The sequence below is a fragment of the Prunus avium genome, chromosome 1 (assembly GCF_965620075.1).
Source record: "Prunus avium chromosome 1, drPruAviu1.hap1.1, whole genome shotgun sequence".
Taxonomy (NCBI): domain Eukaryota; kingdom Viridiplantae; phylum Streptophyta; class Magnoliopsida; order Rosales; family Rosaceae; genus Prunus; species Prunus avium.
Genome location: NC_142284.1, coordinates 39,899,062 through 39,916,179, shown reverse-complemented (window position 1 = coordinate 39,916,179; position 17,118 = coordinate 39,899,062). Strand labels below are relative to the sequence as shown.

At 37.4% G+C, this 17,118-nt stretch overlaps 1 protein-coding gene, 4 non-coding genes and 1 pseudogene across 5 annotated transcripts; all 6 read left to right on the top strand.

The window, feature by feature from the left end:
• Positions 1-158: 158 nt before the first annotated feature.
• Positions 159-232, top strand: TRNAV-AAC (transfer RNA valine (anticodon AAC)). The gene has a single exon. It is a non-coding gene; the product is annotated as a tRNA-Val (tRNA).
• Positions 233-632: 400 nt separating this feature from the next.
• Positions 633-706, top strand: TRNAV-AAC (transfer RNA valine (anticodon AAC)). Its single transcript has one exon. It is a non-coding gene; the product is annotated as a tRNA-Val (tRNA).
• Positions 707-809: 103 nt separating this feature from the next.
• Positions 810-883, top strand: TRNAV-AAC (transfer RNA valine (anticodon AAC)). The gene has a single exon. It is a non-coding gene; the product is annotated as a tRNA-Val (tRNA).
• A 102-nt stretch (positions 884-985) lies between these two features.
• On the top strand, positions 986-1,059 carry TRNAV-AAC (transfer RNA valine (anticodon AAC)). Its single transcript has one exon. It is a non-coding gene; the product is annotated as a tRNA-Val (tRNA).
• Positions 1,060-6,717: 5,658 nt separating this feature from the next.
• CYCD1;1 (CYCLIN D1;1) lies at positions 6,718-9,980 on the top strand. The gene is made up of 6 exons (XM_021974185.2): positions 6,718-7,195; positions 7,477-7,563; positions 8,046-8,144; positions 8,241-8,442; positions 8,574-8,704; positions 8,787-9,980. The coding sequence occupies exons 1-6, from the start codon at positions 6,944-6,946 to the stop codon at positions 9,024-9,026; spliced, it is 1,011 nt and encodes a 336-aa protein (XP_021829877.1). The 5' UTR covers positions 6,718-6,943; the 3' UTR covers positions 9,027-9,980.
• A 4,978-nt stretch (positions 9,981-14,958) lies between these two features.
• Positions 14,959-17,078, top strand: LOC110770078 (putative amino-acid acetyltransferase NAGS2, chloroplastic pseudogene; annotated as a pseudogene).
• Positions 17,079-17,118: the final 40 nt, after the last annotated feature.

The window sequence follows — 17,118 nt, the reverse complement described above, 5'->3', positions numbered from 1 at the left end:
AGTTTCATATGTGTCTAAATTTTGATTTGTAAGTATGAATTTCCACATTCTTGTCGATAACAATTTGACATGTATAAAAGTTTTTCTTCATTTTTTATGAATTTCTTTAGTTGAATTGTTGCTATTTAAGCCGAACTATTGTGTAAACAAAACATCAAGGTTTCGTGGTGTAGTTGGTTATCACGTCAGTCTAACACACTGAAGGTCCCCAGTTCGAGCCTGGGCGAAGCCATATGTTTTTCGAATTTATTTTTTTTTCCGTTGAGATTTTCATTTTAGTGTTAGGAACATACTTGCATCCTTCCCTTAAAAGTAGAAACTCCTGCATTTTTGCCAATAACAGTTTCATATGTGTAAAAGTTTTTTTTATATTTTTTATGAATTACTTTTGTACGTGTCTAAATTTTAATTTGTAAGTATGAATTTCCACATTCTTGTTGATAACAATTTAACATGTATTAAAAAAAAAAATTATTTTTAATGAATTAATTTTGCACATATGTCAAACCATAATTTATATGAACGAGGAATATCACCTTCCATGAAAGGAGGTGAGCAATATTTGGTGTTATGAATTTCTTTGGTTTAATTGTTGCTATGTAAGCCGAACTATTGGGAAAACATAACATCAGGGTTTCGTGGTGTAGTTGGTTATCACGTCAGTCTAACACACTGAAGGTCCCCAGTTCGAACCTGGGCGAAGCCATTTTTGTTGGACAAACTGTTTTTGAGATTTCACTTTGGTTTTATGGATTCTCTTCAATTGAGTCAGACTTTAAAATTAAAGTATTGCGTGAACTCAACAACATGGTTTCGTGGTGTAGTTGGTTATCACGTCAGTCTAACACACTGAAGGTCCCCAGTTCGAGCCTGGGCGAAGCCATTTTTGTCGGACAAACTGTTTTTGAGATTTCACTTTGGTTTTATGGATTCTCTTCAATTGAGTTAGTATTTAAAATTAAAATATTGGTGAACTTAACAACATGGTTTCGTGGTGTAGTTGGTTATCACGTCAGTCTAACACACTGAAGGTCCCCAGTTCGAGCCTGGGCGAAGCCATATGTTGAATTTTTTTGTGATTTTTTTGGAGCTGAAGAAATACAGCGGAGGCAATGATTTTTCACTGGGCTTGGTTTGGTTGGTCTTTCCTTCCTAACCAACCAATTGAAATTCAAGCCCCATTCACTTTTGCTGTTTTGAAAAGTTCATCCTTTTTTATACATAAATCCCATCAAAGTGCTTCTTCTTGTTCTACATTTTTGGTCAGACTTTTCCACAACCATTCACTAAAGGCCCAGCTCCTTTTCTAGGTTTGTCATTTCTCAATCCATCCGAGCCCAGATTCATCCTTGTTTGACAGGTTATTGAAGATCATATCTTAAAAATATATGCTAACGGAATCTAGCTCAATAAAAAAATGTCTTAATTTGCAGAATTTTTATGCGTGTGCACTTATAATTGAGATGGGTTAATATCACAAAACGTCCCTAAGATTTACGAAACTATCAAATTACATTCTTAATGTTTTTTTGTGTCACTCGTGATCCTCAAAATTAGTATGTGTGATCACAAATGGTCTATGCCGTTGGATTCCGTCAAAAGCTCCGTTAGTTTGTTGGCGTGGCATATATATATATATATATCACAAAATATCAATGAGGTTCATATATCACAAATGATTTTTTAATTTATTGATTTAAAATTCATAAATTTTTGATTTCTTTTTTAAATCATTTATAAATGAAAAAACCATTTATAGAAGGATTTTAATCTTGAGGACCAGTTATGAACCCTAAACCCTTAGTTTTTTCATTTTTAAATTTTATGAATTTTAAATTATTTTTTAAAAACTCAATTAGTTTGTTGATGTGGCATATATATGGAGCCCACATCTACAATAATATAGTGTCACATGTATTTAAAATATAATATATATTTTTAAATTAAAAAATTAAAAAATTTGGCAGGGACCATTTGTGATAAGTGCTTGAACCTCCGGAATGTTTTGTGATATATGTTTATGCCACATCATCAAACTAATGGATTTTTTTACAGAACCTAACGGCACGGACCATTTGTGATCACACATACTAACCTTGAGGACCATGAATAACACAAAAAAACATTAATAAATGCAATCTTATAGTTTCGTAAATCTTAGGGACGTTTTGTGATAATAAGCCAAATTTAGATTAACGTTTGTATTAAAAAAATAATACTAATAATGCATTATTTTACACAGCACAAAAGTCAGCATCAGCTCATGGACCTGGGAATAGAAAAATAGAGCAACAGGCTCCGGAACAGAGGGGGCAAGCAATCAGTGCATGGTTTCCAATTCCAAGCATGTTTGTTGGCATTAGGCATTAGGTGAGTGAGAGCTATCCATCAAGTCTATAATCTGTAGTTATCATTTGATTGACATTTCAGTTCAACATATAATTATGAAAACCACATTTATATTTTATATATATATATATATATGAATATGACTGACACTCCAAAATACCAAATACTAACAACTCATTTGGCTTCAGTCCCAGATTCCTGCTTTTCTGTTTTGATTTTCTTTTCTTCTTCTTTTACAGATCTCTGTTTGGTCTTCCTTATCCTCTATATCCACCAAACAAGTTAGCAACTAGTTTTAATAATTGTCTGCTATCAAACATGAGAAGAACTCAAACCAGAGACAAGCCGGTTTTGTCAGTTGCATAAGAAATATAAGCAAATTCTGAAAATCCATTGTCTTTTCGGCTTGTAAATTTGGGATTATATTTAAGTTAAACTTAATTAAACACTACTTAATTAACTTGATAGGATGGGAATGAGCAATTGGGGTTTGTTAATTAATTTTGAGAGTCATTATAAAATGATTTACTGATTGAAGATGCATATTCCCCAAAATCATGATCAGCTGCACAACCTAATATATTCAAAAGCTCAATCTCAATCTCAATCTACCCATTGACCAAAATGGCAAAAGGGGAGTTATGGGTCCTATTATTTATACATACTGTTTTTGAGAGTCTAATAATGATAAAAGTATATGGATAGGAACTGATACCAGAATTCATTTCAGCATCAATGGGTGGGAGTCTATTATTCATGAAAAACTCTACCTTCTTCTTCACTCTGTCTAACAAAAAGAAAGAAAATTAAAAGCAACTCTCTCCAATTGTCTTGTCTGAGAGTGGCAGATAATACAAGGAGAGCAAATTATCAGAAGCTAAAAAAACAGTGCTGATCCCACTTCATCTTTTAACTAGCAATTAAATTATCATGATTCATGTCATGGGGCAGAGCTGGACAGACACAGCTAGCCCATCTCCTCCTCCACACATTGTTTTTTTTTTTTTTTATATTTAAATTTCTTCTTAATTAACACATTGACAAATTTATATAGCAAGTCATAGTTTTACTTTCAGGGTGAAGTCTTCTGACCTGTTGGATCATATAATATACAAGTATAATTTGTTAAGCAAATGCTGAACTGGGTTGAGTTGAGTGGGCTTCACCTTTATTAAAGAAGCGATATGGTATAAAAATGTGATAAGTTTAGCTTTATCCTTTTACGAACTGTGCCTCTTTAGTTTCTATTCTCACGTGGCAAATAGGGATGAGAATTCTACCTGCCATTCGAAGGCGTGCAGTATACTGAGACTGACCACCTAACAGTCCTCATACTAAATTTCATCTCTTCTATCCAAAAATAAAAGTGAAAAATGATTGCTTTTAATTTGGATTGCGATGTTCAATTAAAATATGAATAAATTAACTCCAAAGTTTCTTGGGATTTTATTGAATTTAATGTCCCTTGAATTTTCTTATGAATAATGAAAGATAGAGATCCATCGACATATATAATCACATTCACTTGGAACAACCAACAAAATTCCCTCCACACATCAAAATTCAAATCCCAACTTTAAGCGCCAACATCTCCCCAAATCTGAACGAGGAAATACAGGACATGCGGAACACAAACTAGTACTATATATATGTCATATGAATCAATTAAATGTCCCGAGCTACCACCCAATGTTGAATGTGCAGGGAGTCAAATCACTCATAATGTGTAGTTGAGGAACACGGCACACCCCAACCACTCCGATGCAGTTTATGTCCTCTCTATGCTATAGTCATTTTCCACAGCGAATGCACCAAAAATTTGTAGCATTAATGAAAAGGGTTCACTTGACGAGTGTGCTTTTTTCGGTCATTTGATGCATTATGAAACTCATATACATCAATAATTGAAAACTTTCTGTTCGCATAAAAGTAAACAATTCCTAATCGAATCGTTGATGCATGCATTGTGAATCAAATATACATCAACAATTCAAGACCTTCCCTATAATGATGGTCAACGACATTTTATTTCAAACATTTCACATTCATGTGCCAACCCGCAGGCTAACGTTTGAGCCCCCTTTATTTTCTTATTGTTGTTGTTGGTTTGCAACTGGCAAGTAGGGTCGATGATCATACATTATATTTTTTGACTGTCAGTACTTCCCACCAGTCCATCCATTGACCAGTCAATAACCACATAACTGGGCTGACAAGAGATACCCGGCCCAACAATTTAATTACATTGGATTTTACCAGAAAGCAGCCCTCCGTTTTATTTATTTATTTATTTACTGGAAAAAGTAGCCTCCCTCCGTTAAGCCACTAGAATTATTCACATACACGGATTTGAACGGGACAGCTTTGTCATCATCAAGATGAAAAGGTTATTTAATAATTTCACCTCTAATTGGAAAATTATAGTCATTTTTTTGTTGTCATGGCAGTCCGAGAATGGCTACTTTAATTATTCACATTCTATTCTATGCAAACTGTATGCAACTTTTAAGAGTTCAAAATGTTAAATCATCATGTCACAGAGAAAGAGATAGCTTACTTTCCACTTTTTTTTCTTTTTTTTTCTTTTTTTCTCTCTGTACCAATAAAACGAAAAATCCCACAATCTTTTCGTACGTTAAATCGTCAAGCTCCACAAAAGTTAACAATTAGATCACTACACTTTCCCCTCTAAAGCAAAACAAAATTTTGTTTGTGCTACTTTATATGTAAATTACATCATATATTTATTCGAATTTATGTATTAAAATAAATAATTAAAAGAATAAAAATTCGAATTTAGTTGTAAGAGGACGAATTCACTGTTCTGGCAAACAGACCTAACCGGGCAGGTCTACAATCTATGTATTATTTAAGAATCCAATGTCTAATATTGTAGGTAAAAGTTTATGGTTGATCCAAAGTCTACTTTGTGTAGTCTTCTCCTTTTACTTTTGGGAGTGCCACCCGACCCATTTTGCCTTTCATTGACGCAGTTTGCTTCTTTTTTTCTTTGTATCCAGATTTCTTATAATTATTTGATTAGATTAAGCAGGAAATGAGAGTGCCCCATATTCATAATCAATGATGCCATGTCCCCAAACAAAAGCAAAGCCCCAAAATCAAACGATAAAGCCATTTACGTATTTAATATATATATATATATATATATATATATATATATATATATATGTATGTATGTGTGAAATGGTATTAAGTAAACTGTGACATCCAAACAAGGTCCACCAATGTAATTATATGTCATGTCAATGCAGATGCATCGACATACAAGACTACACGTTGTAGGTCTATGCATTGTTGAAACCTCAAATTAATGGAGGAGGATAAATATATATATATATAGAAAAGTATATTGCCCTAAGGTCGATAATGAGGGCAGCTGCATATACAAATCAACTGGTTGGGACTTTTCTAATGTCTCCATTTGTTTCCCTCGAAACCAATTTTGTAAACAAACAAAATGTTTTCCTGGAATTTATTTATTAATTTTACTCGTAAAAACAAATAATTAATACCAATCAATGAATATGTGGATGATTTAAAAAGGTGGACAACATTGTTAAGAGCCAGAATTAGCAAAATGTTGACCCCTAAAACGTAAAATCTGTTTAGAAAAACCCTTGACAACAACAACTAGAGAAAAGAACCATGTTAGGCACGCACATCAACAGTTTTGTTTTTAAGTGCGAAAAGAATTGCCATACTTTATTATATTTTGATAAAATAAATTACATTATGACATGACATGACATTATTAATTAAGAACCTACAAAATGATGATTTTGAAATGGGATAAAACAAAATAAGAGGAGACCAACAACTAACTATTAGTTTTGTTTTAAGGACATTTTCTATTAAATAAAATAAAAAGCGATGATATATTAAATTTACACATATTACGTGAATGCTAGGACTCGAATTTATGATCTTTTATAGAAGCATAATTGCTCCGGCCACTATATTAGTGAGTTCTTTACGCACAATTAACTATTAGTTTAGTGACACTTGGTGTTTCAAAAATTATACAATTCCTAAGTTTGAATCACTCGTTATCTTGAATTTGAAAAGAAAAAAATAGACATCTTACCAAATAATTAAAAAAGATAATATCAGTAAATCCTATGGGCCACGTGGCATCACCATGCTATTGTGTAAGTTGACGTGATGGAACTCCAGTAGCCATCACGCATTGTTTACGTAATATTTCCCCCCTAAAAACGGAAAATTATATTTTCCCGGGAAAATCAAATTTCCTTTTCCAGTCTCGAAATTTCACCTCCAACAAAAACAAAAATAAATTCATAAAATAAATAAATAAATACAGCACCTCATATTTATTTATATCCAACGAAACAGATAGAATCTTCAAATCAAAATCTCGACTCGTCTCCCTCACACACACAAGCACACACACACACAAACACTCTCCCCCCCTATCTCTAAACACACACAGAGACAAGCATTCCGGCGACTTCTCCGATCAAATTCGACGGTCACCAAGCGATGGCGAGAGAATGAAGGAGAGTATCGATCGGAGACGGCGGCGATCATCATCATCATTATCATCATCACCATCATGTCATCGGTTTGGAGCTCCGACTGCTTCTCCGACCTACTGTGCTGCGAGGACTCCTCCGGAATTCTGTCCGGAGAGTCGCCGGAATGCTCGTCGGACTTGGAATCTCCGGCGTGTAGCGAAGAATCCATCGCTGGATTCATAGAGGACGAGCGCAACTACGTCCCCGGCTTCGACTACTTGTCTCGCTTCCACTCCGATCACTCCCTCGACATCTCCGCCCGAGCCGACTCCGTTGCATGGATTCTCAAGGTAATTAACCAATCAAATTCCAGATTTTCATAATCGGATACTAACTTCGCACTTATTACATGATTGCCATGCCATGCGCGTGCGCTCGTTAGATCTATTGACCGTAGCGTCTCCGGCTTTTCTAACGTTCGCCGGGGGTGCGCACTGTTTGGCTGAAGTGAAGAATTTCTTTATCAGCCGCCGGATCTTAACTATAAAGCTCGCTGGCGGTTCACATTAGACCGGTTCACTTATGATTATTAGTGTAATTAATATTACGTCATGTATGGATGGTTTTGCAGGTCCAGAGTTACCACGGGTTTCACCCGCTGACGGCGTATCTCTCCGTTAACTACTTGGATCGGTTCTTGTACTCCCGCCGGTTGCCGGTAAACTCAGTCTCCGTTAACTCTTGGATGATTATGTGAAGAAAGCTGGATAATGTTGAAGATTAATTATCTTAATTATTGGTGAAAAACCTTTAATTATGTATTAGTAATTATATTTGACTTTTCAAACGTATGTGGAAATCTGTACAGTAGGTGATTGGGCGTACGTACTGTTTCATTATAAAGTTCATGAGATGACGAGGCAATTACGATCCTCTAAAACTCCCAACATAGTGATTATGTTTAATTGGACTTTATAATAACTACAGTATAAAAGTACAACCATACTAATTATTACATGCCTTTTTTTTATTATCATAATTTGCTTTTTTCTAGTCACGTGCATTGCACGTGAAAATACTCGTAGCATAAAATCTCAAGTAATAAACTCCATCACAGAGCAATAGTCTAATGCGTTTAATTATTATATATGTGATGACGATAAAAACTTTTGCTAACAGTATTCGTTTTGTTTGTTTCAGCAAGCAAATGGGTGGCCAATGCAACTTTTAAGCGTTGCTTGCTTGTCCTTAGCTGCTAAGATGGAGGAACCTCTGGTTCCTTCTCTGTTGGATTTACAGGTACATATGCAATACACAACCAACACTAAATTCTTCTTAATCTAATATTTTGTCAATTTGTTTAAAGGTTTTGGACATAATAATTATGTGTCGTAGGTGGAAGGTACCAAATTTATCTTCGAACCGAGAACAATCCGTAGGATGGAGCTCCTTGTGCTGGGCGTTTTGGATTGGAGGCTACGATCCATAACACCCTTCAGCTTCGTCGCTTTCTTTGCATGCAAGCTCGACCCAACGGAAACTTTCATCGGATTTCTGATTTCACGGGCCACGGAAATCATATTATCGAATATCAAAGGTACGTGTACGTGTACGTAGCGAAATACATATACATGCAGTGCGTCTACGTAGAAAAGGCTGCTTTACACTAGAGTACATATTATTATAATATATAATTGGTGGTTCTTTGTTGATTGATTATGTCAACAGAAGCTAGCTTTCTTGAATATTGGCCATCATGCATTGCTGCGGCAGCCATACTTTCCGCAGCCAATGAAATCCCAAATTTGTCGCTTGAAAATCCGGAACATGCTGAATCATGGTGTGGTGGACTGAGCAAAGTAAGCACATGGGACTCTGATGATTTCAATTGGGATTTTAAAATAATTATTATATATGTATTCATTTTTAATGAATTTGCAGGAGAAAATCATCGGATGCTATCGATTAATGCAAGAAGTTGTGATTGAAAATAGTGGGATAAAGAAGTCATCACCCGATGTTTTGCCACAGCTTCGAGTTACAGTTCGGGGCAGAGCGAGGTCCAGTTCTGAGTCATCGTCCTCGTCAGTCTCCTTATCATCATCATCACCAATATCATATAAAAGGAGGAAATTGAATAACTGCTTATGGGTAGATGATGACAAAGGAAACTCCGAGTAAGAGGAGAGAGAGAGAGAGAGAGATGGGGAAAGGGAAACTATAAATAAAAGAAAGGAAAATGGTGGTCCAAAAAGTTGTCTAGAAACCTCAATATTTTTTTTAGGAGGGTTTTGGGATTAAAATTGACCTGATCATGGGTTTTGTGTAGATTATAGTGTCTATATAGATATATATAAGTGTATGTATGTATGAGAGAGAGTTTGGTGAGTCTGGAGATTTTATTATTTGTTTTGTTGGTGGCAATGCCATTATTTCATTATTAATAATGGCTTTGCAGATTCCCAAGGCAGAAGGGGATTTGTTTGGTAATGTTTTGTTGTGTGATGAGAAAGCGAAGGGGAAAAAGAGATATATATATATTTTTAAATATAGTGGAGTCATGGAAGCGTGAGAGAAGTGGGGGATTAAATTCAAAGGCCGCATTGATTATTGAATGAAGAAAACGATGAAGCTGGTGGGGCATCAAAAGAAAAAAAAGAAGAGAAAGAGAGATTAGGGTTGGCAAAATTAGGGGAGTGAGCTTTGAAGTTTGAGCTTCATGGGGATCAATTTACAAGTCAAGACTTCTCTGCCTCTTTTGATTTTGACGGGGAAAACCAGCGTGAATGCGATCGGTGGCTCCACCCCCATTTTAGACTTTTTGAGTGGTTTGTGTGCTCTCTTAGCACTGCTTGGTGGCACACATCTGTGTATGTGAGTGCATTTTTGGCGGGAATTGCCTCTTTTATTGGCCATGAGGTGGGCCTAACCATACTGTAACTCTTTTTGATTTGGGTGTTTCGCTCGGGTGTGCATGGCCACACGTGTGTTTACACTTTTTTTTGGTTGATTTTTTTATTGTTAAAGGAGGGAAGAAGAAAAAAAAAAATTACAAAAGGTCTTTGGGGCCTTTCATGCGTGTTTGTTGTATTTGATTCATCATCAATAAAATAATATAAAGACAGGTTTCTTTTATCTCTCTCTCTCTCTCTCTCTGCATGGAGAAAAACCTTCACTCTCGGTTGGATTGCCCTCTTCTTCTTATCTCTCATCATCATGTCACTTACAAAAAAAGAAGAAAGATAAAAAGAATAGGACAATACAACGGGAGATAAAAAAGTATTTCTCCTGTGGATAGCACATGATTGACATTACGAACTTTGTAGCTTGGTGCTTTGTTTTATTATATTACTGTGTGGAAGTTTGTGAGTGATAATAATTATCTCCTCTTATCTCTCTGAGGCCTCTCGTGACCAAACCCCATGGCTGTTGTATCAGCTCCCCCAGATATCAGACAGCTCTGCCTGATATAGCGATATTTCATCTTAATTATTGCGTTTTATTGATCACCCAAACGAGCAGGGATTTAGTTTTTTTATTTTTTCTATGAAAAATTAATAAGTGGGCACAGTGAGTGTGAGATATGGTGGGAAAAAGCCAATACCTGGAAAAGTTGCTTTTAGTATAAGTACTTACCAGCTTATTACACTACAAATAGTAAAACGCCAACTACGAGCCTGTCATTTAGCCATCGATCCCCGACATGGGGTATATTATTTTTGCATGTAGCTTAGTGCAAAGGGCAACCATGCATTTAAAACACCACCTGCATTTCATTGCATGCACAACAGGTCATGCAAATCTTATCAACTCCTCCTTCATTTCACAGGTGGCATTACAGAAACCTGTCCAGCATCCATCACCTCATTTTACTTTTTACTCACACGTCTAATTTAATATCAAATGGACCACCCGATAGTGATAATTGTTGGAAAGAAAGTTCCCTTTTTCTCTAATTTCTCTCTTGGATGGGCTCTGCCTTTTACAGTAAGACTCATGCCATGCTTTCCACCAACGACATTCAGAGAAAAACACCAGCTAACTTCTACTAATTAATTACTTTTCCGCACATGTGAATTAGGTTAATTCATCATGTAGTGCGCGCTGCCTCTTTGCATTGAGTTTGAATCTATATATTTATCCAATTGGTGAGCTATCTAGTGCCTTAATGGCAGGATTCGAAACCCGTTGAAAGCACTTTGTAGTTAGAAGCAAGCCGAATCCCACCTTTCAAGTGTGGGGTGTTTACCAAAAAAATATCATTTTGTTTATAATTAAAAAAAAAAACTAATTAACTAGTTTCTGCTTTATGAAGGATTTAATTAGATTAGTTCCAACAATGTGGATCCCATGATCGATGCTGTCGGAATCCACTTGGTAATTAGTTTAATTAAACAGAATTAAATGAAATTCTCAGCTTGCTAATCAATTAATGCAACCTGGAATTAGCTGATTTGGCCAGCTATGGCCTTGGTGGGAGCCATGAAATGAAAGTTTAATCTGGACCACATCGATATCGATCGATCCATCACCAAATGCCAATCGGATCCACCCCCACTAAAAAGGTGAACCCATTAGACAAAATGCAGGTCCGCAGGTTTGGTGATCAACAACTGATGAAGTTAATTTAATCACCATAGCCCACCTCCTAGCCCTATGGATCATATGTGACAAAAGCTTAGGTTAAATAAGAATAAAAAAAATAAAATAAAAGTGACAGGAAATAGGACAAAATGTGGAGCGCAATGACATTGCCATCAGCACAATTTGATCATCTTTACTTTATGCAAAGATGGTATGTTTTTTTTCCATAGCAGCCATACATGGTGCTGTTTACACAAAAGATTTATCATATGCTTTTTTCTATAATTATTTATTGGCCCTAGTCACATGAGAAACGCGTTCAGGGTCCCTTGAGTATAATTTGATGGCAGTATATATATCCAACCCGCAAATTGGGGCAGGATAGTGACGTGACGCCATCCCATTGGATATTAAAAGGTGGATCGTTTTGTTTTTATCTTTATACTTTCTTTTTCGGAATTGAAATAGAGGAAGGTGGTGCCGATGTGAATTTGGATTTTGTAGGCAATTTCTTCCCACCATTATTAATCCCCTCCTCCACCCACGATGTTGAGGATTAAAATGTTTCTATCATTCCCCTGTTATATGTGTGTTCAAAGATTGAGTGGTAATTGACAATTATGCATAAAATGACTAAGTGTTGAGAAGTTGAGATATATAACTTCAATAATTACAAGATCCAATTTTCAATAATTACTTCTTCTTTATGCACAAATATCTTAAAGCGACGGAACATGGAACATGATGAGTTGAGCTCGAGAGAATATGAGAGTGATTAGTGCATTACCGTTACCATTGAAGTTATAAACTGATCAAACATTCATTTAAGCCTAAGTACTCTACCAACCTTGAGAGAATTGCAAGGGCCCAACCCCTCTTATTTTTCAGTGATGAAAACTTGTTCACACACACGCTTCCTTTTTCTACAAACAAATTTTGGTTTCAAAGTGAGGTATCCTAAGTATAAACCCAAAAGCCAAAATTTCTTTTTGCTCTCATAGTGAAGAAAAGTAAGACGGGGTTTGGGAGTGTAGGGAACAGAATCTAGCTCTTTACCTACTCCTTTTCCTGCGGAAATTTCAACTTTTAGAGGCCAATGACAAAGATAGAGGACCCTAATATTCAGCTTTTAAAGATGATTTTTCGTTGTAAAACCATATGCTCGTGGGGTTGCTGCAAAAGTCCATAGGTCCCTTGGACTAAAGGGTTCAAAAGCTAGAATGATGCTGAATATTTCAGACACCAGATATGGGTTTTGATTTTATGCTGAATGCAAGACAGCACCACTCTCAAGTCCTTCAACTACTCATTGTCCCCATCTCCTGTATAAAATTTACATTAAATCATTATAAAAAGAAAATTTGATCATAATCATAAAATTCATATGAGGGGAGGAGTCCTAGGTATAGCTATAGGTAGTGCATGTGTTGGCTTTAATTTTACAACTCAAATTGAGTATCTTTGGATGCCATGAAAAGAAGATGAATTGAAAGTGCAGATGACATGAGGAGGGCCGGTTGGCTATTCTCGAGGGAGCGTCCTGATCGTCTTTATTTGCTTTTTTGATAGTGCCTGGAACTGGACCTCCATTCCCAAGAGTGGAGACAAAAGAGTCGTCTGTTTAATCATCAATATTCAACAGCCACCATCTCTTCATTTAGATCATATCATACATTGCATATATATCAATGTTAACTATATATATATGTTTGTTTTCTTGTCATAATAATTTCTTCAAATGCAAACAAAATGTCCTTTGCTAGCTAGAATCACCTTAAATGTGTTATCCGATTATTGTCACATTTCCAATCAAACACGTTTTAGTAACAATTTGACAATACGAAACTAGTTCCTACGATCATGGTAAATAAATTAGACGCGGACAAGTAACTTGCATAAAGAAGACAACAAACAACAATTGATGAATGGGACTTGATTTTACTAAGTCGTCGAAAAGGAAGTTTTACTCTGCCGAAAGCTCCAACTCAGACTGCATTAAAAGAATAATCAGGACAAAGAAAATGATTAGAAAAATACCCCTAATATGGGGTGAGCCATAGACCCCTATATCTAGGGTGCAAATCCTCTTTTTTGGCCTCAAAACATTTCCTAACCCAAATAATTGGTGTTCATTTAGGACAATTATATCTTGCACTCATTCAAGTGCAATTCCTTTATTCAAAGAGAACTCCATCCATGAATAGTGTGTATGAATAGTGTGTATGTATAAGTTTGTTTGTGTGATGAACATGTCTAGTTCTCCCCTGTGTCTTTGTCTGTGTTTGCATGTGAGAACTGCTATGCCAAAAAGAAAAAAGGAAACAATTGATTCCATCTAAGTGCATTCCACATCAATAACCCACAATTGAGAGAAACAATACAAATAACATCCTCAAACCGTCAATTGAACATATTTTACAGAAGATTTTCACACAAGAGTAGGGGCTGGGCTGATGCCTGATGATGCTTTTGTTTAGCAAAAAGCTTCGTCCTTAATCTTGATTTATTAAACTCTAGTTGAGGAGGAATGTTTAATTAATTAGGATAGGAGACACACTTTACACTTGACTTTAGAAATTAGTACAAATTTAGCACACTTTTCTCTCTCTCTTTTTTTTTTGGGGGTGAAGATTTAGCACTTTTCTTTCGTTTTGCCTTTTTCCAATTAACTTTTTCCCTCCCTCCCCTGTGCTGTGGCAGTAAAGTAAAATAGTAATTTAATTATGATATAGGTAAAGTACAAAAACATGTAGGATCTTTGGGGTTAAACAAAATATTGTCTATAAATGCTCAAATGATCAAATCTCACTTCCACTTTTTAGTTTTATTTCTGTTTAAGATTTTGGAGTTTCTATTTGCCATCCATACTTTTTCTCACTTTACCCAAACTCACACATATCTTAATTTTTGTCACAACAGTATAATTACACCCAATCTCATAAATACTTGCGAAATTCTATGTGCCATATCTGAACTTTTTATGTGGACCTTCATATTTGTCGTAAGATCATTTTATTAAACTTAAGTAAACTATTCAGATGAATCCTGTTGCTAATATAAAGGTCCACATCTACGGTCTATATATGACACCCTCACCGTATATCGACTTATAAACACTACTTTCATTGATGTCATGGCATAGTTACCTTACCTTCCTTCTAAACAAGACCCAACACCCATCCAACAAGGATCAATCTGGTATGGTCTCCAAGGCCCAATCTCATTTCGAGCCCAGCAGCCTGATCCATCAATTGGATATTGTTTACAGCACAATCTCTCTACTTTTCTTTCTTCCAGCCTGATCCATCATGCATGTCTTTGTTGACATACCACCAAATTTATTATCAAAAGCAAAAAAACCCAAATTTCGATTTCTGGTTTAGTCCCATTTAAAATAGGTCTGTTTTATAGTTTAAAGAAGTGGGTTATCTCAAATTATGGGGAAGAATTTTGTTCCAATTATTTCCAATTCGAGTATTATTCTATATATTATAATCAGTTCACTAATTTTAAGAAATTAAAACTTGCCCCTTGCCACCACTCACAAAGTTAAGCCATAGCTCTTTGAATTAGGGTTTATTCTCATCTCCGTGTGTAGCCCATGGCCGCAGCGAGCTTTCTAGGAACCCACCTAACAATTACTGTCATAGCAACCAAGCTGCACTCTCCTACTCGCCATTGTTCTCTAACTAGAACCCCAAAACCCTCGCGCCTGCTGCCGATGGTAAATAACGGAAGAGCCAAGGGCAAGATGGGAGCGTCGTCGACATTATTCAAGTGCAACAATAGAGATCACACCCACATGGAGATCTATGATTCTGCCGAGGAGGAGAAGGAGGAGGAGGAGGAGCACGAGAAGTTCGTGCGGTGGTTTCGTGAGGCTTGGCCCTACTTGTGGGCCCACCGCGGCGGCACTTTCGTCATCATCATATCCGGCGAAGTTGCGTCAAACCCTAATTACTTAAACCCTCTTCTCAAGGACATTGCCTTTCTCCATCATTTGGGGATCAGGTTTGTTCTTGTTCCAGCCACCAACGTAGAGATCCATAAACTTCTGGCAGGCAGAGGAAAGAAGCCACAGTTCGTCGGTCCTTACATAGTCACCGACCCGGAAACCCTAGAGGCCGCAAAGGAGGCGGCCGGGCGGATTTGTTCTAACATAGAGGCAGTTCTTTCCGCAGCGCCCTCCATATCCAACATCCGACGACGGCATGGCAGCGACAGCAGCCGTCTTCATGACGTCGGCGTGAGCGTTGCGAGCGGCAACTTTGTTGCGGCCAAAAGAAGAGGAGTTGTTGCCGGTGTTGATTATGGGGAAACCGGCGAGGTTAAGAAAGTGGACGTCCGTCGGATCCGTGAGAGGCTCGACGGTGGCGATTGCATTGTGTTGTTGCGCAACATAGGCTATTCCAGTTCCGGCGAATCTTTGAATTGCAACACTTATGAGGTTGGAACGGCTTGCTCCCTTGCTATTGAAGCAGACAAGCTCATCTGCATAATGGACGGCCCGATTCTCGACGACAAGCGTCTCGTTCGGTTCCTCACTCTTGGAGAGGCGGAGGCAGGGGCAGACATGTTGATTCGAAAGCGAAAGCAAGAGCACCACCAAGGTTTAGGTTTTGCTGTTGGGGGTTATGAGAGGCAGCAACAAAGCCATCAGCTAAATGGCTACGTTTCAGAACTGGCTGCCGCAGCCTTTGTTTGCAGGGGAGGGGTTGAGAGAGTTCATCTCTTAGATGGAACTAAAGGCGGGGTTTTGTTGTTGGAGTTGTTTAAAAGAGATGGGGTGGGGACGATGGTTGCAAGCGACGTTTACCAAGGAACCCGAATGGCCACAGAGTCAGATTTCTCTCGAGTGAGAGAACTTATACAAGCTTCTGAAGAACTGGTTAGGAGAAATGATGAGGAGCTGCTTGAGATGATATTGCTGGATTGCTTCGCTGTTGTTGAAAGAGAAGGTCAAATCGTTGCGTGTGCTGCTCTAGTTTCTTTCTTGGAAGAAAAATGTGGGGAGGTTGCTTCTTTTGCAGTTTCTAGTGACTGCCGTCGACAGGGGCAGGGACATAAGCTTCATGATTACATTGAGAAGAAGGCATCTTGTCTCGGATTGGACAAGCTCTTCTTGCTTACAACTAGAGCTGAGGATTGGTTCAAGAGACGGGGGTATTTTGAATGTTCAATTGAATCAATCCCCGAGAAGAGGAGGGGAAAGATTAATCTGTCCCGTGGATCCAAGTATTATATGAAGCAGCTATAGTTTACGAAATGCTTTTGACACGTGAACTGGAGTGAAATCACGTTCACATGATATTATTATATCAAGTTTCCGATGTCATTGATCAACATTAACAATATTAACAATTATTATTATACTAGAACCAGTGGCGGACACATTAAAGGACAAGAGGGGTCGCACGACCTCATGGGAGGTCTGAAATCTGGTTGTGGAGGTCTGATATGACCCTATGGACAGCAGCAGCCAAACCCCATGGATGCACAGATGGTGCTCGATGAAAGGTCCAAAGGCCTTGCAGGCAGCTGTTGTGCAGCGCGAGGTTCTTTTTTTGGGTCCAGGCGCATTCAAATTACCTTCAATGACCTGGATCGTTTTGAGCCAGGCTTTGAAGCCGAAAAAACAGAAACCCACCCCCATGTTTACCCGACTCCGGCAGCACCACCCCCCCCCCCC